Genomic DNA, 26,236 nt, shown 5'->3' with positions numbered 1-26,236 from the left:
GGGTGGGGGACAGTCCAAAACCATACAGGTGATTTAGGGTACAATACAGACAGTACGGTTCAATACACACAATTGCAGACCAGATGCAGACCAGAGAAAGACGTTTGTCTTGTTTACATCAGGGTCCCCCATTTTCAATTCATGGTATTAAAAATAAAGTAAGGAAAATGGGCAACGATTTCAAGGGTTAATGATGATGGCTGAGCGGATGTAGCACGGTGGCGAGAAGAAGGTTGTGACGCAGGCGATCTCTGGTGGGTGTGTTGTTCTCTAGATCTCAGTGCGACGTTCAGTAAAGTTGTAAGATGGCGACTGTACATTTGAGAATCGGGGATCTAGTTTGGTGAGATACACAATTTTTACATTGTTCAGTCGTTTTTATTTCACTCAAATGCACCCACATGTTATAAAGCAGTGCCGTTTAATATGGTTTCGTATTTTCTAACGCACGAGAACGCCCCGCTGTAATGAAATATCCGCATGTTAGTTGATGATGTTGTTACCCAAACGAACGCTAAGCCAAACCGAGTCAGCAGAGTCGTTAGCTTCGTGCTAGCAGGGCAAAATAGAGAACACTACGCACCCTATACTGAAACAAGAAGGATATTTGTTTGCATGTAAATCCATCGCTATCACTTGTAGCTTAATCGTGGTGATTTGAGAACTGGTATTATGACGTGCACTTTGATGCGATAAAGCGTTGTGCTTTTACGTTAGCTATTACCGTTAGCCAAGATGATATCTGTCGCTAGCCTTCCATCTGGTGTTTGGGCTTCCTTGCTGGTCGCTGTGGGAGCCCATGTTCTGTGCAACACACGCACACACTCCAGGTTGCAGTGTTTCATTGAAGGCCATATTAATAACGTGATCAACATTCTCGTTTTAGGGGGAAGCTTGGACGCTACCCACCGTGGCCCGGAAAGGTGAGAATTCAGTCTTTTGGTTTAACTGAAAGGGGAATTTCAGTATTTTTAAACCTAGACCACGTTTTTCCATCATGGGGTCTAACTTAATAATTGGGACAACAATTGTTGTAATTGGTCCAGTATTGAGGGAGGGAGCAATGTAATCACACAGGAAAAGAAAGATGGAAAGATGAAATTACCTACCTGGGTTCCATCCTAGAGGCTAATCTCTCCTGTGACAAAATGGCATCCAATGTAATAAAAAAAGTCAACCAACGAACTCGATTCTTGTACCGGATCTCCTCTCTGGTAAACAAGAATACCCTGAAGACTCTGGCAGGAGCACTCATTCAGGGGTACTACGACTATGCTTGCACCTCATGGTACCAAAGCACCTCAAAGGCGCTAAAAACAAAATTACAAACATCTCAAAACAAACTGGTCAGACTACTGCTTGACCTTACTCCTAGAACCCACCTCACCCCTGCCCACTTTGACAACCTAGGATGGCTTAGAGTAGACGACAGAGTACAGCAACTTGCAATGGGCCTGGTCTACAAGATACACTACACGACCAAGGTACCCATGTACATGTCAAAATACTTCCCAAAGGTCAGTGAATACCACGATCACAACACCAGAGGGAGCTCCACAAATCATGTTAAACCCAGATTCGGCTCAAATAAGGGACTAAACACGTTTAGCAATTATGCCACATCAATGTGGAACGCCCTACCCAAAGCTGTAAAGGAATGTGGATCACTACCCACTTTCAAAACCTCTCTCAAGGGACACCTACGGGAGACTGCAATTCAACACTGGCCCCTGTAAATATCCTAACCAACCCCCTCCAATGTACAGTCATTTACCTAGTATGGTTTTGTCAATAGTCCAATGTACAGTTTTGCTTGTATATACAGTGTGCCCCCCCCCCCAACCACCTCCAATGTAGATTACCCAGTATGGTTGTCAATATCCCAGTGTACCCAACCCCCCCCCCACCCAACCTCCAATGTACAGTTTCTACGTCAAATGTATATACTCCCTTTTCCTGACTCCTTCTGTATCACAAACAGTACTGTATTTGCAAATCTGGTATGTCATAAATGTATAGATGTAGCAGTACTGACTATCTGTATGTCATGTATGTCATATATGTCCTGATTAATTGAAAATGGGGGACCCTGATGTAAACAAGACGAAAGTCTTTCTCTGGTCTGCATCCCCTTAACAATTGTGTGTATTGAGCTGTACTGTATTGTTTGTACCCATTCTGCAATCTGTTAAGTTTTCAATCAATCAATCAATCAACAGGCCCATTCATGCACGTCAAAGTATGTCCACTAACGGAGCTTTATTTTGCCACTGACAGGCTCTGACTGTTATAGGCTACGTGTCTGAAGACTTCTATTTATTTTACTACACTCTGGCTCCAACAGAGGTCTCGCTCTGAAATCCTGTGAGGCGTGTGTTGTTGCAGGAAGAGTACTGTCACTGCGCCTTTTTCGTTCCTATCCTTGACAAAAAATGTATAATAGAGTAATAATCTGTATATGTTTTGTGTCTAAATAAAAACCTTCAACCTTCTGTGGAAACTTGAGTGAGTTGGTGAGGAAGATTACGTTGTCTTGTTGGGAGTACAGTCGGAAAGCGTCACATAATCATTATCTAAAATATATAAAACAGTGGTTTGTGTTTGTGCATATCCAAATTGTACCAAGAAAGTGTCGAGCCACATGTTGCAAGTTTAATAGAAAACATGGATCTAAACAAGAGACTGGAAGAAGCGTAAACACAAAGGTCTTATCTGTCAGTGGAATAAAAAGCTCTTTTAATGGACATACTTTGATGTGCATGTTTGCCCTGTGTGTGATTACATTGCACCCCCGCTTTGTGGCTTCCGGGCTGAAGTGATCTCCCTCAACACTGGTCTGGACCAATTACAAAACATTTACGTATTATTCATTTAGATCCCACATGATAGAAAAACAGGGTCTGGGTTTTACATTTTTATTTTTATTTCAGAATTTCTCTTTTAATCAACAGAGGCTTGGTTCAAACCGAAACAAACTAACGTTGGGACTAAAACATCCATCATCTCTTTAATCCCCAGGTCGTCAGCCCCCCAAAGGACCTGAAGAAACCAAGGGGCAAAAAATGCCATTTCGTGAAATTCTTTGGCACTGAAGACCAGTAAGCCGAGAACACACAAGCTATTCTCAATTCAAGCTACTGTGTTATACATTCTCAATTACTTACCTACCAAGTTGCATGTCCCTAGCGCTCTCTTGTCTCTTGTGTCTGTGCAGTGCGTGGATCAAGGTGGAGCAGCTGAAGCCCTACCACCCCCACAAAGAGGAGATGATCAAGATCAACAAGGGCAAGCGCTTCCAGCAGGCGGTGGACGCAGTGGAGGATTTCCTAAAGAAAGCCAAAGGGAAAGAACAGGTGATTGGGGGGGGGGGGGCTTCTCTAACAGCTAAAGTGCTAAAGCAAAGAACAGGTGCTTTGTTTCCTGTCAGCAAATGGGGATTTCTTTTTCACATTAATATGCAAACTCTGTGCCTTCCAATTTTTGGCATCATATACAGCAAAATCTGGCTTGTGCCTCAAAAAATTGGCACACTAAGCTTTGTGTCATAAACCTGCATAGGCTACATACTAACATTTTCAGCCTTTTCGCTATGTTGAAACTCAAAAGTTCCTGTGTCTCCGGCAGGCCTGTACATTGCGACATATATGTCGCACGTGCGACACTGACGTCAGTCTGTGCGATGAATGAATTGACTTCAGTAGCACTGGTGCGATGGCCCGTGGAGCAAGCAAAAAAAAATAAAGTGTGACGGTAAATTGAATGGACCACAGCGCCACGCTATCCACTTGGTACTTGTAGTCTCGTGCGATTAAAAACAATGTCCCGTCTCGCGTAGAGTCCATAATCAAACACCAAATCCCATAATCCCTAGCGAACAATATCCCCGCGACTAAGTTGCGAGCTCAATGTACACTGACTGGGTGACTTCGACAAGATGAAGCGCTTTTTTAAGGTATTAAATCCAACAAAAGAAGTACAAGATCAAAACCCCAAACGAGCCCGAGAGGGACCACCGTTAATAGAAACGAGACAAAAGGAGAAGATTAACAAGATGTACAGATATAACGCAGAGTGGGAAAATGATTTTCCGTGGATATTTTTTAATGAGGAAGCACAGCTATTATTATTCTGTCACTGGTGCCGGGAGACTCCGGAAAAGATCCGATCAGAGAATCCCTTGACTCGCGGGTAACAATATCCTAAAAAGGGATAACATTAATAAACACAATACGTCCCATCGACACATTCTTGCCCGGGATGCCTTCAACGCTAAACAAACTCCTGAGCGCGGGCCGGTGTTCTGCAAAATCCTACTCCCGCACCCTCTTGCACTCGCTGAGTAAACGAGATGCAGCTGGATACTATTGGATGATGCTGATCTCCGTGAGGTAAAGTTTAAGATGAATGTGGCATATTGCATCGCCAAGGAAGAAATGCTGTTCACTAAATTTAAGCCGCTAATTTTACTCTGTAAAAAGAACTCCATCGTATGGCTACTTAAATTCCCCTCCGGGATCAATAAAGTATTAATTATCTATCAATCAATCTATCTATCTATCTAATAACGAGACAATATGCAAATAAGGTAATAATAATAATAATTCATTTTATTTATAAAGCCCTTTTCATTCATGCAGAGTTCCTTGTACTTAGTTCTGATTAATGCAATAGTGTGTGTGTGTGTGTGTGTGTGTGTGTGTGTGTGTGTGTGTGTGTGTGTGTGTGTGGATCTGAAAAAGTGGCCAGCAGACATGATGCTGGAACTGTGACACGTGTGCAGTGCACACACACACACACACGCACGCACACACACACACACGAATAATAATAATAATAATAATAATAATAATAATAATAATAATAATAATAATAATAATAATAATTATTATTATTATTAATAATAATAATAATAATAATAATAATAATACATTTATTTATTTGGTTCCACAAATATGTACAGGTGTTTGTATGCATTATATCTATTTGTTATGTTGGTTTCTATGTGTTTCTAGGTTGGTTTCTAGCTTTCCCTGTAATCTGAGTCCACACCAGCGCTGCCTGGTCTCGGACTGCTTCATATCGGTTATATGGTTATGTCCTTGTTCTTTTTGTTTTACATTATGGGCAAATAAAGAAAGAATTTGTCTAAAAGCATTTCTTGTTAAAGTTTGGATTTTGTGTGCCCTGTATGCAAGATTCATGTCCCTTGCCAGTCACATACCTATTTAAGTAATGAACTGCACTACTTGTGGTTGTTTTTAGAGATTTTAGAGACGTTTTATACTCGTGCTACAAGATTTTGGCCTGTGCTACAAAACTATCAACCTCTGTAGCACCAGTGCTATGTGCAAAAAAAGTTAACGTACAGCCCTGGTCTCCGGCTCCGCACCAATATATGCAAGACACGTTCCTGTACATGGTCGGCTCAAGGGTTGTTTGTGTCTGTTCGATGAGGCCTACATTTTTTTGCGTAACTTCTCCTCAACAGAACTCCGATGGCAAAGTGGACTCCAAAGGAAAGAAGATGCCCAACAAGCCACTGAAGATTTTGGAGGAAGACGACGAGGATCTCAGCGCTCTGAAGGACCCCTCAGAGAAGGTCAGTGGGCCGCTGCGCAGTAGCGAATGTATTTCCTAAGTCAAGAGTAAAAACATTGGAGTCGAGGGAGAGACACCAGTAGGATTGTTGTGGATGGATTTGCTATAATCGGTCCGTGTCGTTGGTCACTTCTACAAGGGTAGCCTAGTTAAGTGGTTTTCAATAATTTTTTTCACAGACATTTTCAGAGTAAATATTCCTGCAACCCAAAATTTGATTTGGCAGATTATTTTTGTAAACTGGACACGATTTACCAAGCCTTTGGACTGTTACGCTGCTAGCCTAGTGTTGTCATTCAAAATGTCTGTTTTTCAATGGACTTGAAAGGACCACTATGATACTTCCAGTGAATATTTTGGAGACCCATGTTAATCTTCCCATGACCCACCTGTGGGTGCAGAGCCACACTTTGAAAGAAACTGACTTAGTTCACTGGTGTAGTCTATGAGATGAGTCGGAAGAAATAATGTTACTTGTTATGGCCTCTGAATAAGACTCCCACTTCCACGTTGTCAGCAGCACTGAGGAACATTTCAATTGAAGATGTTTCGCCTTTGAGACGCCAGCGTAAAGTTGGATAGGGTGTCTTAAAAAAAAAAAAAAAAAAGATTTACAAGATTTAGATTATCATCTAAAAAATGTATGTTTATGTATTTTCGTATAAAATGACCCATAACGGCTGCTGTGTTGTGTCTTTTACACAAAAACACAAGGTCAGATCCAGAATCCTTAGACCATGTGTCCAGCGCTTGCTGTGGCATCATATTACACTCATGTGTTCAGTCAAGTCTTCATTAGTCTAGAATGATGTTGACCAGCATCTTCTTCAGACAAGTCCTGGTGGGTCGTAGTAAAGGGCTCTACATGCTCGAGCAACTGCGACGCAACTGCAACACAACATAGTTGCAGATGTCGCAGAGTGTGTTGCAGATGATGTTGTGAGGATGTTGCGTACCTATCACAAAAATCAAACTAGATTAGATGTTGCGTGGAATAACCGTGGATGTTGTGTAGCATTGGTTGGTTGGTTAGCGAATGGGGGCGGGGCTCTCATAGGGCTGGGCGATATGGAAAAAAATCATATCGCGATAACGATATGATAATTTTATTTTATTTCTCGATATCGATAATTATCGAATTGTTATAAGTATAAAAAAATTAAAAAAAAAATTATTTATTTTTTTTAACAACAGATGTATGTTTATTTTGCAGCAATTCTTTGTCATTGCCGCCATCTTTAGTGTTACATCCCCTCACACTCCAGTTCTCAGGCTGCAGCTGGTTTAAAAGCTAAAGTAAACCGGCTTCTCTGCTGGCTGTGGCTCCAGAGGAGTTGAACAGTTCTGGCTCTGCTAGTTTATTTTCGATCTTTTGGCGCTTTTTTGGTGGACAAACCACCGCACATGTGCACTGTGACTCGTGACTGGAGTCTAGTTCTGCTAGCACACATAGCCTACTGTGTACAGACGGTTTCAAAATTTATTTTAAATTAGAAAGCAAACAAAATAAATGGACAAGAGAAAAAGAAATCTGAATTTGGTCAGTATTGTCATTTGGACAAGCAAAGCCATTACTTTAAGTTGCAGGCAAGAAAGACAAGTCTGTCCACTGTCTCTGGTTTTAAAACTGCCCTGTTGCAGGTGAAAAAAAAAAACGATTTTTCGATTTTTTTTAATTTCGATATTCGATATCGATTATTAAAATATATCGCGATATTTATCGTTATCGTTATATCGCCCAGCCCTAGGCTCTCATATAATATTGGTTCCGCAGACAGGAATACTATCCTCGATAGTTAACGTAATTTATACAAATTGAAGTATTGATTTCTTCGTAACGAATCATTCAAAAAATATACAGTCAACTGGAATATGTTAGTTTTTTACACATATGTTGGATTAAGTAATTGGTTTGTCATGACAAACCAACAAAAAAATCGCGAATTAACCGGTGGTTATCCTATAGCCCTAGTTATATGTACATTTCAACAAAGTGGAGCTGCGGGGGAAGACTTCCATATCATACGCCTTCTAATCCTCTTACCTTGGTGATTTAAAAGCCTCCACAATTTAGTAAACAGTATTCCCATGGCTGGTGTTGATATTTTACAATGCCAGCTTGTGAGAATTTGTTGTAGCCAGCCAGCTAGCGTTGATGCTATTCAATGCTATCATACCCAACTAACGTTAATGCCATTCAGAATTTATTAACATAGCTACAACACACAGTAACGTTAATATAATTACATGCATCATTGTTTACAATGAACGGGTGGGGATAATCAAAAGGACTGGACACGGGGACAAGTTAAACGGCAATCAATTAATTTAATACAACAGGTAGTTTTGAGCTGCATTTTCGTGCCTACGACCACACCACAGCCACAGGGATATGCAGCGTTGACGAGCTCTCTCTCTCCTGCCGATTAAAATCAGCAGCTCTTCCTCGAGTACCTGTAGCTGCCTGCATTTGCACAACGGCGTCCATCCCTGCTGCTAGCTAACGTTAAAACTAACCTAAAGTTAGTTGTTCACCAACAATCTCAACATTTGTATTTAGCGTCAGCTAAAAAACACTGAACCAGACGACACAAGCCGCTAGCGATAGTAGCAATAATACTTCCGGTCGGGGGGGGGTTTAAAAATAAAAGAGCGACGTCTAAAACACCGGAAAGACGTTTATTTTGTACAAATTTTACATGTATTTGTACAATGTTGCATATGTTGCAGAAGTATAAAGGCAGTGTCTGCAACATTGTTGCGTTGTCGATGTTGTGTCGCAGTCGCCCGAACATGTAGAGCCCTTTAGTCTTTCAACTGAACCTTCCAGATCCCTTTTTGATGGGGCAGATAAGAAGCTAAACGCAACAACATTTTCTTTCACATTTCACAAATAAAAACTGCCCCTTTTTCCTTCTTCTGGGGAATGGATTTGTAGTAGGGTTGCTCGATTATGCAAAGATCATAATCACAATTATTTTGATTTATATTGAAATCATGATTATTAAACACTACTCATTGATTTGAGAACATCATATGACGACTGAATTAGTTTTACCTTTCTTCTCGACCAAAAGGTTGCTTTTCTATCATTACAAGTTACCATAGACGTTTCTTTGGCTCCCTCCTCCCCCTCAACACGAGCTGAAACTACTGTTCCATTGTGAAGGAAGGGTGTGCTGCATTTACAACAAGACTAAATGAGAGCAACACGGCATCATCGGTTTATCTTGATTTCATGGTCGTGGGAAGTTAAACAAAGATTGTAATTAAATTAGTTGCCAGGCCCTGATTTGTAGTTCCCGGTGGTCCTCAAAAGCCCAAGGAGAAACGTTCCCTGCCATACCTAAAACACATAGGTCTCCAAACTCCCTCGCCCCTTTTGAACTGGAAGGTGAATGTCTCTTTCTCTCCCCCCCTCCCCCCGAAGGACTTAACTGACTCCGTCCTAAAACATAATGACAATTTATATGGAATTATTTCTTTAAGTAATTTTCCTTCATACATTTTTGCCAGTGGCCGCGAAATAGGTATTCAATTAAATTTTTTAATTATCTTTTCCCCCCTTCTTTTTCCGTTTTTCTCCCATCCCAATGTTGGTTGCTATGCCAATTCCCAATCCCCTTACTGGTCGTTGCGCACTCTACCCCCTACCGTCGGTCTGGGAGGGCGGAGACTATCACATGCTTCCTCCGACACATGTGTAGCCAGCCCACCGCTTCTTTTCACCTGGCAGCGAGGACTCTCACTGGGAGAGTGTAACGTGTGGAAGGTCACACTACCTCTCCCAGATCCTTCCCTTGCTGGGCAGGCGCCCCGATTGAACTGTAGGAGTCGCTGTTTACAACGACCAGGACCCACCCACGCCGGCTTCCCACCCGCTAACACTGCCAATTGTGTTAGTATGGACGGTCGGCCAAGCCGGAGGCACCACAGCCGGATTCGATCCCACTGGCTCTGTGGTGGTAGACAGACACTTAGTCCGCTGCGCTACCCAGCCGCCCATATGTATTCAATTCTTAGAGAGACAGAGTTCACATTCACACGCTAAACCTGTTCAGATGAGGTCTGGAAAATATTGAATAGGGTGCAAAGAAATCACTCTGAAGATTGATATTTGATATATATCAATATTTTTCCTAAGATGATCCGTGTGCTCTAGTACTACTATTCTTTTTGAGGTATTAAATTCTATCGTCTTAAAAAGGTCTTAAATTGAACTGCAGGAACCCTGTAAAAACATGTGAATCACCTAATTGACCAGTGAGTTAATTGGTTTCCATGGTTGTGTTCTAAGTGTCCAACTGGAATGGGAAGCCAGGGTTGATGACCACTTTTACACTTTAAATTGAAGGCCATGCATTTCTCAAGGAGGGCGGAAGAGCAGGAAGATGCACCATGAAGTAACGCCATAACGCCACGTCATTACATAACGTTTTGGAATATGTATTTCAAAAGTGTGTGTGTGTGTGTGGGGGGAGGGGGGGGGGGGCCTAGCCAATGCTTTCTCTTTCCTTTCTCAATTCTAATTGGGGCCTCTTTTCAAAGCTGACTGACTTGTAGAGGATGTCTGCACATTTAGGAACGTTGTTACTCTTATTAGGTCAACGAGTCTCCTCAGAGAATAGTTTCCAATTGAATTCTTCTTCCATTATAGCCGGTAAAGGATGACCCACATTTCCATCACTTCCTGCTCAGCCAGTCTGAGAAGGTAAGACGGAACGTCTGCTTCCCCCCCCCCCTTTGCACCCTCTGTTCCATTTAGTTTATTGGGTGGGAGCGTTGCTTTACACTTGAGTGGTTTTTCAAATTGTTTCAAGATTCAGTACAATGAAAAAGCGTGTTTTAAAAAAAAATCTCATTGCATTTTTTAACAGAAGGTATGTAAATGTAAAATTACCCAAAATGTTAGAACTGTTGTTGTTGTTTTGACAATGATGACTAAAGCTCTTTGATCTCTCTCCCCCTCGATATCAACAAAATCAAGCCATTTCAGATATCCAATCTGCTTCCTTGAAGATATTACATTATATACTCTGGATACTCTGATTGGCCCATCAGTCACAGCTAGCTGAGTGGTGTAACCTTGTCCTGGTATCAAGCATCTATATACTGTGTAGTGAACAGAAGGCCACGCCCCCTCAATCTACTGAGAGTTCAGCATCTATAGTGTGTAGTGAACAGAAGACCACGCCCCCTCAGCCTACTGAGAGTTCAGCATCTATAGTGTGTAGTGAACTGAAGGCCACGCCCCCTCAGCCTACTTAGAGTGGAGCATCTATTAGGCTGGTAAAGCTATGCCTCCTAAAGTGTTAATCGGAAATACAGAAATACCGGCTACAGGCTTTCCGGTTTCCGGAAACCCCCTGATCTGTTTATAGTCCCCAGGGAAACAAACAACAAGCAGACGCTCGTACATCTCGAGGGAGGCGATAACGAGGTTGTTTCTGGGGAGAGTGCATTTTCACGAGCACCTGTCGTGATTTCAGGGGCGGGACTTCCTACCGATTCCCACTTTCGGCCGTAGTGCTTTACCAGGCTTTATCTCTCGAGATATAAAGCTGGGAACGAGGTTAAGCATCTATAGTGTGTAGTGAACAGAAGGCCACGCCCCTCAGCCTACTGAGAGTTGAGCATCTATAGTGTGTAGTGAACAGAAGGCCACGCCCCCTCCACCTACTGAGAGTTGAGCATCTCTATAGTGTGTAGTGAACAGAAGGCCACGCCCCCTCAGCCTACTGAGAGTTGAGCATCTCTATAGTGTGTAGTGAACAGAAGGCCACGCCCCCTCAGCCTACTGAGAGTTGGCTGTGCTCGGAGAGGGTGACTTAAAACGGTTATAACAAATCAAATGATTTGTGACTGAATTATTTGTGACTGAATTAAAACATCATTGTACTGGATCTTTAAATTTCACTTCCCCATTCTATTCTAGTCATGTTTCCTTTGGTAGTCTATGTAGTGGTGTTTAAATTCTAGTCACGTTTCTTTTGGTAGTCTATGTAGTGGTGTTTTTTAAATGACACTTTTCACTGCCATGTTCCCATTTACGTCTTGAGCATAGGTCTAATCAGTCGGCGTATTTCCATGTAGCCCTGTAGTCTTGTTATCTTGCTTTCCTTTCCTTGCATGTATTCCCTGAAGCCCTTGCTATCCCTGCTCAACAGCATTGCCAGCCCGCTGGTTGAAGCAAACAGGAGACCTAATGCCAAAGACACACAATTAGAGCTGAATTTCCCCCGAGGCAATTGCATGCACTCTTGGTGCTATAAGGCATTGCCTTAATTTAGACACTCAATGCGTGTGTAAACATACACACACACACACGTGCACGCACACTCACACACTCGCCACCTCAATGTGAAACTATAACCGTTAAACTGCAGAAGCATGTGTCTAGACTGATAAATACTTTGTTCAGTTCCTAACCCCCCCCCCCCTGCACCACATTGACACACACTTGGTGCAGTCATGTTATCACAGCCTCAGTCCTTACTGAGCACTAGCACAATGAAATCCTAAACCCAATGTCCCTTTGTACAATTCCATTTGTAAGCCAATTATTCACTGCACTTCGGTGAAATCAAATGATGGGTTCATCACACATTTGATTTATTTCACAGTCCAACATGATTAGCTTCAGCTCTATTCAGAGTGTCACAGTGCTGGCCAGTGTGAAATGGCGGAGTTGGAGCATGCTATAATGCTAACCCACACTGGTCTAGCCAATGACTTGTGGTCTGGTTTCTCCTGTGTGTCTGTGTGGTGTTGGTTTGGAAGAGAAGGTGTTTTGTGTGCAAACTGAATGCTGTAGTGTTAACCCTTTCTCTCCCTGCAGCCTGCCTCGTCAATGGAGCCCATTAGCAAGCGCCTGAAGATCGTTGAAGAGGTAAAGTAACCCGCCCACTGTCGAGAGCTTTATTTTCTGCCTGTTAACAGCAGAAGTGGCTTAATAATTCATTAATTAATAATGAACCAACCATGGTTGCTTTCATAAGAGACTTTCATATTATACACTTTAACCTGTTAAGCCCTAGCCATATTTTCAGAAAATTCGCCTAAAAGTACATACCCAAGTAAATGTAAGATTGCCCCACTTCTACAAGGTCAATTTGCATGTTCTTGGTATCTAGGGACATCTATGGACCTCAGGGAATGTATTCCCAGTGTCAGAAATATTGTCTGTTACTATGCTTGAGTAAGTTGTAATGAACCAAAGGAGAATATAAGTTATTATTCGTTTTTTCCCCCCATCTTTGCTAACATATTTCATATATGTAATGATATAACATTTATCATTTCACAAAGTGAAAAATTCAGCACCTTCTTGAGATCAAGTGTACTAAATATCTAAGCAAATAAACAAAGGGCAGATGATTTACCAGGGTTTTTGTAGATGCAGTACTGAATTTTGCCATCCGGACACATTCAATATGAAATATGAATATAGAATATCGCGCCTATAAATTACCTTATTATGGCCAAGTCATGCATCTATGGATCGGCCCAAATCGCCTCTTTCCAATGGCGGAGTTAAATCTGGATTTAGACTGAATGAAATCTACTTTAAGTACAGTTAATGTCCATAGCTCCGTATTTTTTTTTACTGGATTGAGACGCGTTATTTTCCTAGACGTTCACGGAAAGGAAAAAACAAATTTTATTTATCCAGGAATGTCCCATTGAGATACAAGATCTCTTCTTCCAGGGAGTCCTGACCAACACGGCACACAACAAGTTTCAACATAAAAACAAGGGCATTAACACTTTCGCGGCCACTGGGATCCGTCTAATCTCACTCTATAAGGCCAGCTTATCATGACAACCTTTCATTGTGCGTGAGGCTGTTTGTAGAGCTAAATCTATACTTTATATTATTGCTATCAGTCCATTGTCATTGTCAATTGACACTATAAACCGTCCCTTCAATATGCCTTAAATAAAGAATTTTTTCATCAATACGTTCCCATTTTATAGCGTTGTGAATATGAACTATATACCGCAATGTTCTGGGGTATTTCCTGGAAGGCGAGATATAGGACGCTAAGCTAATAACGTTAAATCGAATGGCGTTTCGGCTATACACAAGCTAGAGCTAAAACTCAAAATTCATATTATCGGTATCATGGTCCACCATGAATGCATGGAAGGGGGGGGGGATGGGGGGATGTCGTTTCTGATGATTGATTACCAATAACGGCATTCGTTATTGCAACATCATACGCTGACCGGGTGGATGGCTATGAGAACAAGGCCCGATCAGACTGAAATTGACGTCAAATCGCTCTTACCTGTGGCCGGTTGGATTCCAAAAAGAATTTCCCAGTTATTTGATCGCCATCTGGTAGATCGATATGTCCATTGGCTGCATACTGAATTCGGCGTCGCAAAAAGTATTCCAGGCGATCTGGTGAAGCCATAGCTTTAGGCTAACAGAAAAGCTAACCCGGAGCGGAAAAAAAGTGACACCCGGTCTTAGGGCTGGGCGATATGGCCTCTAAATGATATCGCGAAATTCTTTGGCCATATCGCGATACACGATATATATCGCGATATTTTGACATTTCCTCTAAAGCACTTAAAAATGCTTGATTTAACCCTTTGATGCATACAGTCACGCCAATATGATGATTATAATAAGTCCCTGCAACATATGTTTGCATTATTAAACCATGAAGATGCTTTAAAAAATTATTTAATGAAAATGTACTAAGAGTAGTCTACTGACACTAATAAAAAAAATTATTTACATCTAAGACAATTTATATTAAAACTCTTGGGTGCCTAAGACTTTTACACAGTACTGTGTTTTCTATCCACTTTAGCCAAACACACACACATATATATATATATTAGGGATGCTCGATATTGGCTTTTTTACCGATACCGATATTCCGATATTGTCCAACTCTTAATTTCCGATACCGACATCAACCGATATCAACCGATACCGATATATGCAGGGTTTCCCCGTCCAAAAAACTGAATAATTTCAGGTAACTAATAATTTCACTGGATATATATATAACAAATATTGTTATTGTTTTTTATTTTTTTTAAACCGATACCGATATTTTCCGATATCACATTTTACTGCCGATATCGGCCGATAATATCGGTCGGCCGATAATATCGGACATCCCTAATATATATATATATATATATACATACACACACACTACTGTGAGAAAATAATAATCGCACACAAAGGTATAATGGCTTATAGCAGACTTAATGATTTTAGAATATTTCAGATAATGAAATTAAATGTTTATATCATCAACTATCCAGTTAGTATTTATACTGTCTGTAACGTTTGGCTACTTTAAATCATTGAATGTAGAGAGAGAGCGAGAGAGAGAGAGGGGGCGAGAATGAACAAGAGAGCCAGCCCCCCCCCCCCCCCCCCTCGGGTTTTGTTCTAGGTTCACGTTTTGATCGTCTAAGCCAGGGGTTCCCAAACTTTTCAGGCCAGGACCCAGAAAATAAGGCGTCAGAGACCCAATGCACATCGTCAGTTTTTTTTTTTTTTGTGCCAAATATCACTTCAATCCTATTAAGTTAGTTCAAGTTAGTTATTCATTTATATGTGCTATTTATGAGAGGGCTAAATTGTTGCAAAATAATAATGATAATAATAATAGCCTCATTAACACTTTGGTTGCCTAAGGTTAAATTAATGATATACCATAGATTGCCAGCGCTATTTGTTTATGGAGAAAGTCCCCTTCTTTGCAGGGCTATAACTTTTTAAATTCTATTGCTACATTGCCATTATTAGGGCCCATTCAAAGTCCTATATGTATTGTTCATTGTGTAGCAACGTTAAACTTTTTCATTCACATATTCATAGTAAAGTATGGTCTAATGTATAAGTATGTTTTCATCTCTTTCTGCAGCTTTCTCCAGAACGTGATATATAGCCCCAAATGCATTATATTTATGATGAAATACAGTTTGATGGCAATCAGCGCGATATAAAAAATTCCAACTAGACGTACTTCTAGAAGTTACTACACGTCATCTGATGTTGACCGGATGGGCGAGGGGGCGTTTATAATTCCGTGGGCAGCGTTATACCAATCATCTAATGTGGGTCAAATGTTGATAATATCAGTTATTATCGAAGACGGTAACGTTACACGCTGAAACTCACCCCAGTCTCCGCGCGCCGTTGGGCGATCATCGTCGAGTAGAAATTTTATCATTATGGGATATATTATTACCCGGTCCATCTCCAGCTTGTATAATGGTATATACGTCCAAATCATGTTGTTTATCGAGTTATTGGCAATCGATCGCTATGTAGAGTGACGAGCTAGAGTCACGGGACATGTACCGAGTGGCCGGAAGCAATACGGACGTCTAGCAAAACCTCTAGTGCGCTTCCTGTTAAGCGCTTGCGCCGATCGGCCACCAGATGGCGCTCCTGAACCGCCAGAGAGCTCAGTGGGTCCTGCTGGTGGATCTCAGGCCAGCGGAGGGACATTATGAATCCGATCGCAGATTTTTGAAATATTGATATAAAGACGACGTACAGCGTCCCCCGGCAACTTTAGTATGGCCAGCAAAGACGTCTAAAGACGGCTCCCGGCACCCAAAGTGTTAAAATACTATTGTTGTTTCGGTTGTTTTCAGCGTTTTATGTGCATAATCTGTTATTTAGTTTGAAATGTTCGTTGAAATAAGTAGATTTTTCGTTTTTGTTTATTTATTAAGTTAATATAAAACCATATAGTCACATTTTAGAATACACTAGAATAGAATTTTAGAATACAACTAGAAACACTGTCCTGGCCTGCTTCTAAGTTCAGTGGCCTGACAAAAAAAATTAATTTTTTTTTTTTTTTGGGAAATCATCTCGCGGCCCACCTTTGGGTCGCGACCCCGACTTTGGGAACCACTGGTCTAAGCTGCCGTAGGTGATGACGTCACACTCTAATGTAAACAGGAAGAGATGGAGATGGAGACACACGGAGATGGAAATTGGATGATATACAGAAACGAATAACCAATAAATATGAAGTTATGTTTAAACTTCTGTTGTCAAACGTTGTCAATATAACCCACCCCTTTCCTCACGAATGGAACTAGTCTTGTGGAGTCTGCTTTGACCGTTTTCCAGGGTTAGCAGCTATCGCTAGTTAGCTTAGCATAATCCTAATGGTTACCTTGGTTAGCAGCTACCGTTAGCTCATTGCTCGTGTCAATTAAATTGCATGTTATTAAAGGTCCGCGCTGGTCTGTCTAATGAAATTACAACCGCAACATTATATCGCACTGTACAGCCCTGACTACACTAACGTTAGCCTATAGCTCCGCCGTCCCTGCTACACTCGGGACCAGTACACTAACATTAGCCTATAGCTCCGCCGTCCCTTCTCGAGGAAAGCACTGCGAGTGTCTCTCGGCCGCGGGCGGCGCCATATAAACTAATACTCGATGTTTGCGATATAGTACAGTACTACATTTCGGGTAGAACAATCCGCGATACATCGAGTATACTAGATATATCGCCCACCCCTACCCGGTCTGCAACAGGAGAAACTGCATTCTCGAGACAGCGCCAATACCAGGATCTGGCCAGTACTGCACTTTCGGAGTCCCGATATGCCTTTTCCAGCCAATATACAGCTCTGTGACATTGAGTAGGATATTAAAATGGAATAAAAGCAAAACCGAGTTTACCACGTATATATACGTGGTTGGCCGTCAAGCGCTGGCTCCCAATCACGTTTATATATACGTGGTTGGCCGCGAATCGGTTAATACCGACTGTATTGATCTATTTGTGACATGAAATAAATCTCGGCCTTAAGAGGTTGCACGTCGACTTACTTCGCCTTATTCACTTCCCCGCCGCATTTGGTCGACTTACGATGCCTGCAGGGGTGCGGATGCATGTATGTCCATTCACTCCAATGTTTTTTTGTGTGTTTTGAAATGTATGGACGTTTATTTGAGAATGTTAATTTGCCATGAGCGGGCCAACATGATGATCGGTCCAACACCACGTACACATGCATAGGCACGCACACATGTTTCAATTCAATAAATTCTTCAAAGCAAAATACTTGTTTGTTTTTTCAATGGGCCATAGTAGGTTTAATTAAAAGGAGGGGTGGTTAATACAGTGAAATGCTGTATACCGCTGTATTTTGGTAGATACCGTACTACTGTCGGATGTCCTACCGTTACATCCCTAATCATGATGTATATCATCAGAAAAGGGTCCTCTGGATGTCGTGGTATTTTCTTCTGCCTCATCGCCTGGCCCTGTGTGTTGTTGCCCAGCCCTGTGTGTTGTTGTCCGGCCCTGTGTGTTGTTGTCCTTGTGAGGTGTACACAGAAATAGCAGTGTTGTGTTTGTTTTGGTGCAGGACACAGGGTCGACTATCCAAGCAGCAGACAGCACAGCCATCAACGGCAGCATCACACCCACAGATAAAAGGTACATTGAGCATCACCTCCACAGATCGCCCACAGATAAAAGGTACATTCAGCATCACACCCACTAATAAAAGGTACATTCAGCATCACACCCACAGATAAAAGGTACATTTAGCATCACACCCACAGATAAAAGGTACATTCAGCATCACACCCACAGATAAAAGGTACATTTAGCATCACACCCACAGATAAAAGGTACATTTAGCATCACACCCACAGATAAAAGGTACATTTAGCATCACACCCACTGATAAAAGGTACATTCAGCATCACACCCACAGATAAAAGCTACATTTAGCATCACACCCACAGATAATAAAGGGCACATTCAGCATCATGCCCACAGATAAAAGGTACATTCAGCATCACACCCACTGATAAAAGTTACATTCAACATCACACCCACTGATAAAAGGTACATTCAGCATCACACCCACTGATAAAAGATACATTCAGCATCATGCCCACAGATAAAAGGTACATTCAGCATCACACCCACTGATAAAAGTTACATTCAGCATCATGCCCACTGATGAAAGATACATTCAACAGGCGGCTAGGTGGTGTAGTGGGCAAGGCACTCGCCACCAGTGTGGAGACGCTAGGATTCGCGTGTTCGAATCCAGCTCTCCACATTGTTTTCAGTTTAGCTGGTCGTCCGCAGTAATACACATTGGCCGTATTACGGGGAGGGAAACTGAAGGGTGGGGATCGGGCGTTGTGAACAAGCGACTCCTACAAGTCGGTTGGTGCGCCTGCGCAGTAGAATCAGGAAGTGTCGGGGGCAGCGTGAGCCTCCCACGCGTTACTCCTCGACACTGAGAGATCGAGCTGCGCAGGTGAAAAGATGCGACTGCTGTTACCTCAAGTACCGGAGGGGACTTGTGCTATGTATGACTTAGTCCACATTGCAGCCGGCTTGTGGGAGGCAAGAAACAGCGTTCGTGACAGGGGAGGGTTGAATTGGATGATACGAAATTGGGATGGGAGAAAATATAGAAAAATGGGAGAAAAAGTGGATAAAAAAAAAGAAAGATACATTCAACATCACGCCCACTGATAAAAGTTACATTCAGCATCATGCCCACTGATAAAAGATACATTCAACATCACGCCCACTGATAAAAGTTACATTCAACATCACGCCCACTGATAAAAGGTACATTCAACTTCACGCCCACTGATAAAAGGTACATTCAGCATCACGCCCACTGATAAAAGGTACATTCAGCATCACGCCCACTGATTAAAGATACATTCAGCATCACGCCCACTGATAAAAGGTACATTCAGCGTCAAACCCTCAGATAAAAGGTACATTAAGCATCACACCCACTGATAAAAGGTACATTCAGCATCACACCCACTGATAAAAGGTACATTTAGCATCATGCCCACTGATAAAAGGTACATTCAGCATCACACCCACAGATAAAAGGCACATTCAGCATCACACCCACAGATAATAAAGGGCACATTCAGCATCATGCCCACAGATAAAAGGTACATTCAGCATCACACCCACTGATAAAAATTACATTCAGTATCATGCCCACTGATAAAAGATACATTCAACATCACGCCCACTGATAAAAGGTACATTCAGCATCATGCCCACTGATAAAAGATACATTCAACATCACGCCCACTGATAAAAGTTACATTCAACATCACGCCCACTGATAAAAGCTACATTCAACATCACGCCCACTGATAAAAGATACATTCAACATCACGCCCACTGATAAAAGGTACATTCAGCATCACACCCACTGATAAAAGATACATTCAACATCACGCCCACTGATAAAAGATACATTCAACATCACGCCCACTGATAAAAGGTACATTCAGCATCACGCCCACTGATAAAAGATACATTCAACATCACGCCCACTGATAAAAGGTACATTCAGCATCACACCCACTGATAAAAGATACATTCAACATCACGCCCACTGATAAAAGATACATTCAACATCACGCCCACTGATAAAAGGTACATTCAGCATCACACCCACTGATAAAAAATACATTCAACATCACGCCCACTGATAAAAGGTACATTCAGCATCACACCCACTGATAAAAGATACATTCAGCTGGCGGCTACGTGGCGTAGTGGGCAAGGCGCTCGCCACGAATGCGGAGATGCTGGGCTCGCCTGTTCGAGCCCAGCGCTCCACATTGCTTTCAGTTTAGCTGGTCGTTCATACTAATACACATTGGCCGTATTAGGGGGTGGGAAACTGATGGGTGGGGATCGGGCGCGGTGGACAGCGACTCCTACAGGTCCGTTGGTGCGCCTGCGCAGTAGAATCAGGAAGTGTCGGGGGCAGCGTGAGCCTCCCACGCGTTACTCCTCGCCACTGAGAGATCGAGCTGCGCAGGTGAAAAGATGCGACTGCTGTTACCTCAAGTACTGGATGGGACTTGTGCTATGTATGACTTAGTCCACATTGCAGCCGGCTTGTGGGAGGCAAGAAACAGCGTTCGTGACAGGGGAGGGTTGAATTGGATGATACGAAATTGGGATGGGAGAAAATATGGAAAATGGGAGAAAAAGTGGATAAAAAAAGAAAAGATACATTCAGCATCACACCCACTGATAAAAGTTACATTCAGCATCATGCCCACTGTTAAAAGATACATTCAACATCACGCCCACTGATAAAAGTTACATTCAGCATCATGCCCACTGATAAAAGATACATTCAACATCACGCCCACTGATAAAAGGTACATTTAGCATCACACCCACTGATAAGTTACATTCAGCATCATGCCCACTGATAAAAGAATAAAAGATACATTCAACATCACGCCCACTGATAAAAGGTACATTCAGCATCACACCCACTGATAAAAGGTACATTCAGCATCATGCCCACTGATAAAAGGTACATTCAACATCACGCCCACTGATAAAAGGTACATTCAGCATCACACCCACTGATAAAAGGTACATTCAGCAGCACACCCACTGATAAAGGGTACATTTTTTCACAGTTCTAGATAGGGCTGGGCGATATGACTATTATATAAATATCGGGTACAGTTCATTAACGATACACTTTTTAAACGTATCGTGGATATCGTGATGTTTTGCCCAAGAGGATTGTGTCGCGTCAATCTGGTCCACACGTTGAAACTTTTGACCAACGCCGCCCCCACACACACACTACTGCATCAAAGTTACTACTTATGATAACAAAGGCATTCGTTTTGTGGCATTAACGTTATATAGTTACATGTTCAATAACATCAGCGTATTTACATAGCAACGTCCGAGGTCGACCTAGATATAGCAAGCATTAGTCGTTCATATCTCAGCCCGTGCTGACTCAGTTGTGCCCATTCTGCGGTCTGTTAATAAAGTTTTCAATCAGACAGATGTATGGAAACTAAGGCTTTTATTATAACATCCGTTGCAGTAAAATCATTATGCCTCCAGTCGTTTAGTCTTCCTGCGGAGCTAAAAGCTAAACGTCGGCCGCGGGGAGCTATTGTTGTTGTCATTGAGCTCTCCAATGGCGGAAGTAAAAAATTAATACGCGCTTGCCGATTGGTGCTAAGAACAGCAGGGCGGGTGCAAGCGGTGTGACGTAATTGGCAGACGCGACTGTCAATCAAAATGATTCTGTTTGCCGTCTGAATGAATGAAAATGTTATTAACAGATTGCAGCATGGGTACAATACAGTACAGCTCAATACATCAACAGTGGACTGGAGGATGCAGACCAGAGAAAGACTTTCGTCTTGTTTACATCAGGGTCCCCCATTTTCAATTCATCATATTTCATATCTAAATCATATAATATCTCATTGCTAAATATATGCAATATATAATCTAATAATCCAATAATCTAAATCTAATATATAATATAAAAATGCTAAATGCATGGGTATTTTATTTTGTCTTTAATGTTAGCTTGCAAACTCAAATACTGTCTTGGTAAGCCTCATAATGAATTGTTTGGGGAAAAAAAGAAAAACATCGTGATGCGTATCGTGTATCGCCGAAAGGTCAGAAAATATCGTGATATCATATTTAGGCCATATCGCCCAGCCCTAGTTCTAGAGTCCCACAGGAAACCACAGGACAACTGACACTGGGTGCGTTTTATGTGCACATTAATATTGGTGTATTCCATCAATGAGATGAAGCATGTAAATTACATTCTGTTTACAATAGCTGAGCTCATATCCCAACTGAAAACACTGAATATCATCACTGGGATAAACTGATATTAGACCGAGAATGCTGAATATCACCACTGGGATATACTGATATAAGACTGAGAATGCTGAATATCACCACTGGGATATACTGATATTGGACTGAGAATGCTGAATATCACCACTACTGATATATATTAGACTGAGAATGCTGAATATCACCACTACAGATATTAGGCTGAGAATGCTGAATGTAGCATCCCTGGGAGAGTGATGGATGGACTCCTTTACTGGTGTTTCATGAATGTTTATTTTCAGTTCACAACGTAAGTACTGAAGTGAAAAGACAAAGAGACAAAGAAAAGATACTCAGATATATACATTATATATATACAGATATACATTAGATATACATAAGTGCCACATTCACATTGTTCAATAAAGCTAACATAACACTTGACACAAATGGCTTCCAATAACAGTGACATAGCCAAATACATAAATGAATACAAATATAAAATAAACAGCCCATATCACTAAATACGACAATTTGAGTACCTTGTCCTCTCTCCAACAGGGGGCTTAACCATAAACCACATGAAAGTCTTCTTTCCGGATCTATAAGCAAACAAAACTCTTAAAATGCTGGTACTCTGGACCTTATTAAATGTGTAGGCAAGCTAGCAATTTGCAATGATCAAGCTAGCAAGAAAACAACGTATTCCACAGTAACAGGAATAACTTTAGGTTGTCAAAAACACAAACAAAAGTGAGTTCAAACCAAATATTAAAACCATAGAAAGTGCACAGCAGTTACCTTGTAAACAATTCCCAAATAACAAAAGCATAACGAAGATATTCACGGAGATCTCTCTTTCCTTTTAACGTAACCTAAACCTTCATTTTATCCGTCAAGCTGAGCTCATGCTCGCGGTAGCTGCTTCCGGTTTGGCGGTGCTTCAAAATAAAAGTTCCCTATTGCACACAAAATTAATGACGCTACCTAGAGGGTCATTTACACTGAATATCATATTTCGGATATACTGATATTCGACTGAGAATGCTGAATATCATATTTGGGATATACTGATATTGGACTGAGAACACTGAATATCATCACTGTGATATACGTACTGAGATTAGACTAAGCCATGTAACTAACCCTGTCTTGTTTACTGTTTGGTTTTGTGGCCTGTGTGTGAGTTCAGTTTCCATGAAAATACTAGAAACATTCCGTTGACTTGTGCCTATGGGCATATTGGTACCATTATGAAAATGCATATAACCACCATATCCTGTCTTAAGACCATAACCAGGATATTGGCTAGCATCAATAAAATAATTTATGTAAAACGCACTGCTTTTCACAAACAATGTGAAACTAGTAAGTTGACCTCTGAGAAACGTGCAGTGCCAAGACTCAAAACATTTCTGGACTTGATTTTATTATTTGAATTGTACCTGTTGTGGTCTGACGTTGGTCTCATTCTCCTCGCCAACATTATGGGAAATGTGCTTACCGTCTTCTCCAGAGTCAGACAAGAGGATGGATACCAAATTCTTCAGCAATTCCTAGCTGTTGGCCAAAAACACCCGAGTTTTAAGATAGGCTAGTGGTTTGCATCTGCTTCCATTCATTTGTGCTGGGCTAGCTTGCAGCTGGATAGCTTTCTACTGAACGTACAGAGAGGAAATTGGTATCTATCTTCTTGTCTGACTGGAGAAGATGGTAAGTACATTTCCCATAATGTTGTTGTGTTCCTTTTAAACTGTGAATGTGTGCAATGAACATTTGTATTGGTTCATTCCTGCCTTTTATTTATTTACTTATTTTTTTGTCTTCATTTCCCTCTTCAGGATAGGGTTCCTGGGGCTGGGGTTGATGGGGAGCGGTATTGTGTCCAACCTGTTAAAGATGGGTCACGTGGTCACCGTGTGGAACCGCACGGCAGAAAAGGTAACTCCTAATGTTACTCCCGACGGGCCGGGTTGTAAAACATTAATCAGACTAGCGTTAAATATATATTATGTTATAATGCAGTTGAATGACGTCGCGTCTGACTGTGACATACTGTACCCCACTCTCCCTTAACTCCTTAAGCCTGACAGGCCCAGTACGGGGCTGAAATTAATATCACATCATAAATAGATCAATACAGTCCGTATTAATTAATGTTGCGTTTCTTTTTCAAATGTAGCCAAGAGTAAAGACTCTAGTCTAGTGTCACTCCACAGGACATAAAAAACAAACTTCAGACAGCTCAAAATTAATTATTGAGGGTAGTCCTTAAGTTACCTCCACGCACTCACCTAGGGCCAGCGTTCTTTCGGCAACTAAACTGGCTTCCGGTCAATAAAAGGGTAATTCATATCAAATTAGGTCTTACACACAAGTTCAAAATAAGGGTCCTAAATATTTCTCCAATTACTTCAATCGCTTCTGTGACAATCATACATATTCTACTAGAAGGAGTAGTACAGATTTTATACTTCCTAAATTCAACACGGTAATGGGCACGAATACTTTTTAATATTCTGCGGCATTGGAGTGGAACAAGCTTCCAGTGGCCCTGAAAAGCATAGAAGAGGGGGGAAGCCCTGTAAATCATCTGCCCTTTATTCATTTGCTTAGATTTGTTTTTGTACACTTTGTCTCAAGAAGGTGCTAAATGAGCTCAATAAATTATAATTTATATTCTCCTTTGGTTCATTACAATTTACTCAAGCATAGTAACAGACACAACATTTCTGACACTGGGAATACCTTCCCTGATGTCCATAGATGTCCCTAGATACCAAAAACATGTGTGGCCCGACGTGACCAAACCAGACTTAGTGCGGCAGGGTACATTCCTCAGAAATCGTGAAAATGTCTCATTTCAGATAATGGGTCAAAATAGAAATATTGCATTTTTGACTGCTTTGAAATCTTCTTTATCTTATTCCTTATTTGCAAAATGTAATAGAACTTGTAAATGAGTTAATTATTGTTAGATTGTCCGACGGTATGTATTCAGAAACATTGGGAAAAGACTACACTTGCGAGGGGAGCTCAGCAGAGCCTCTGAGGGGGTGTGGTCTGGTGTGTGTGAGGCTGAGCGCTGTTCATTACATGGTACTTGAGAGGTGCGAAAGCAGACAGACAGAGAGCTCTGCTTTCATCAAGCATGCATAGTGTAACATTAAGTTACACTGCTATCTTAACGTTAGCAAGCTAAGCATGCATAGCGCGACCTGTGTAACGTTAAGTAACTTGTGTTCCGCAGGGAAAGACCGTTCCATTTGTAACACAACTTCAAAGAATAACATCCAAATCCGATCCCGACGCGCATTTCCTTCATTCCACAGCGCTGAGCTCGCAACGTATTTCATTGATACTCTGGCCAGAGCCTACTCAAACGTTCCAATGCTGTCTTCGGGATGATTTTAATCCAAACGTCCATTCAGAAACGTTGTATTATGAAATAATTCTGGGATGTCTGACTATTTCCCTATACATTGGTGCGAGTTCAGCTGACAGTTCATAAAGTCCATGACATAAATTCATGAGATGCTCTGTTCTTTTGTTGTGTTTGAGGTGGATGTTGTTGAGTGTGTGGGGTTTTTCATGTATCAATTTTTTTTTGATCCACTTTTCTCCCATTTTCTATATTTTCTCCAATCCCAATTTCGTATCATCCAATTCAACCCTCCCCTGTCACGGACGCTGTTTCTTGCCTCCCACAAGCCGGCTGCGATGTGGACTAAGTCATACATAGCACAAGTCCCCTCCGGCAGTCGCATCTTTTCACCTGAGCAGCTCGATCTCTCAGTGGCGAGGAGTAACGCGTGGGAGGCTCACGCTGCCCCCGACACTTCCTGATTCTACTGCGCAGGCGCACCAACCGACCTGTAGGAGTCGCTGTCCACAACGCCTGATCCCCACCCATCAGTTTCCCACCCCCTAATACGGCCAATGTGTATTAGTACGGACGACCAGCTAAACTGAAAGCAAATGTGGAGCGCT

The 26,236-nt window shown here is 41.7% G+C and overlaps 1 protein-coding gene across 2 annotated transcripts in view; it reads left to right on the top strand.

The window, feature by feature from the left end:
• The first annotated feature begins 264 nt into the window (after window positions 1–264).
• Window positions 265–26,236, top strand: part of glyr1 (glyoxylate reductase 1 homolog (Arabidopsis)) — a 78,201-nt gene continuing 52,229 nt past the window's right edge. The window contains exons 1-9 of one of the 2 annotated variants that reach the window (XM_084329465.1): window positions 265–343; window positions 887–923; window positions 3,019–3,098; window positions 3,215–3,353; window positions 5,489–5,599; window positions 10,256–10,309; window positions 12,437–12,487; window positions 17,979–18,049; window positions 24,088–24,187. In XM_084329465.1, coding sequence (XP_084185591.1) covers window positions 306–343; window positions 887–923; window positions 3,019–3,098; window positions 3,215–3,353; window positions 5,489–5,599; window positions 10,256–10,309; window positions 12,437–12,487; window positions 17,979–18,049; window positions 24,088–24,187 — 681 coding nt within the window. In that variant the 5' untranslated portion in view covers window positions 265–305. The remainder of the gene's footprint in view (window positions 344–886; window positions 924–3,018; window positions 3,099–3,214; window positions 3,354–5,488; window positions 5,600–10,255; window positions 10,310–12,436; window positions 12,488–17,978; window positions 18,050–24,087; window positions 24,188–26,236) is intronic. The other variant, XM_084329466.1, reaches the window with a different exon arrangement.

This window comes from Notolepis coatsorum, assembly GCF_963971535.1.
Source record: "Notolepis coatsorum genome assembly, chromosome: 14".
NCBI lineage: Eukaryota > Metazoa > Chordata > Actinopteri > Aulopiformes > Paralepididae > Notolepis > Notolepis coatsorum.
The sequence above is the reverse complement of the archived record's forward strand: the minus strand, read 5'-3'. Positions and strand labels throughout refer to the sequence as shown.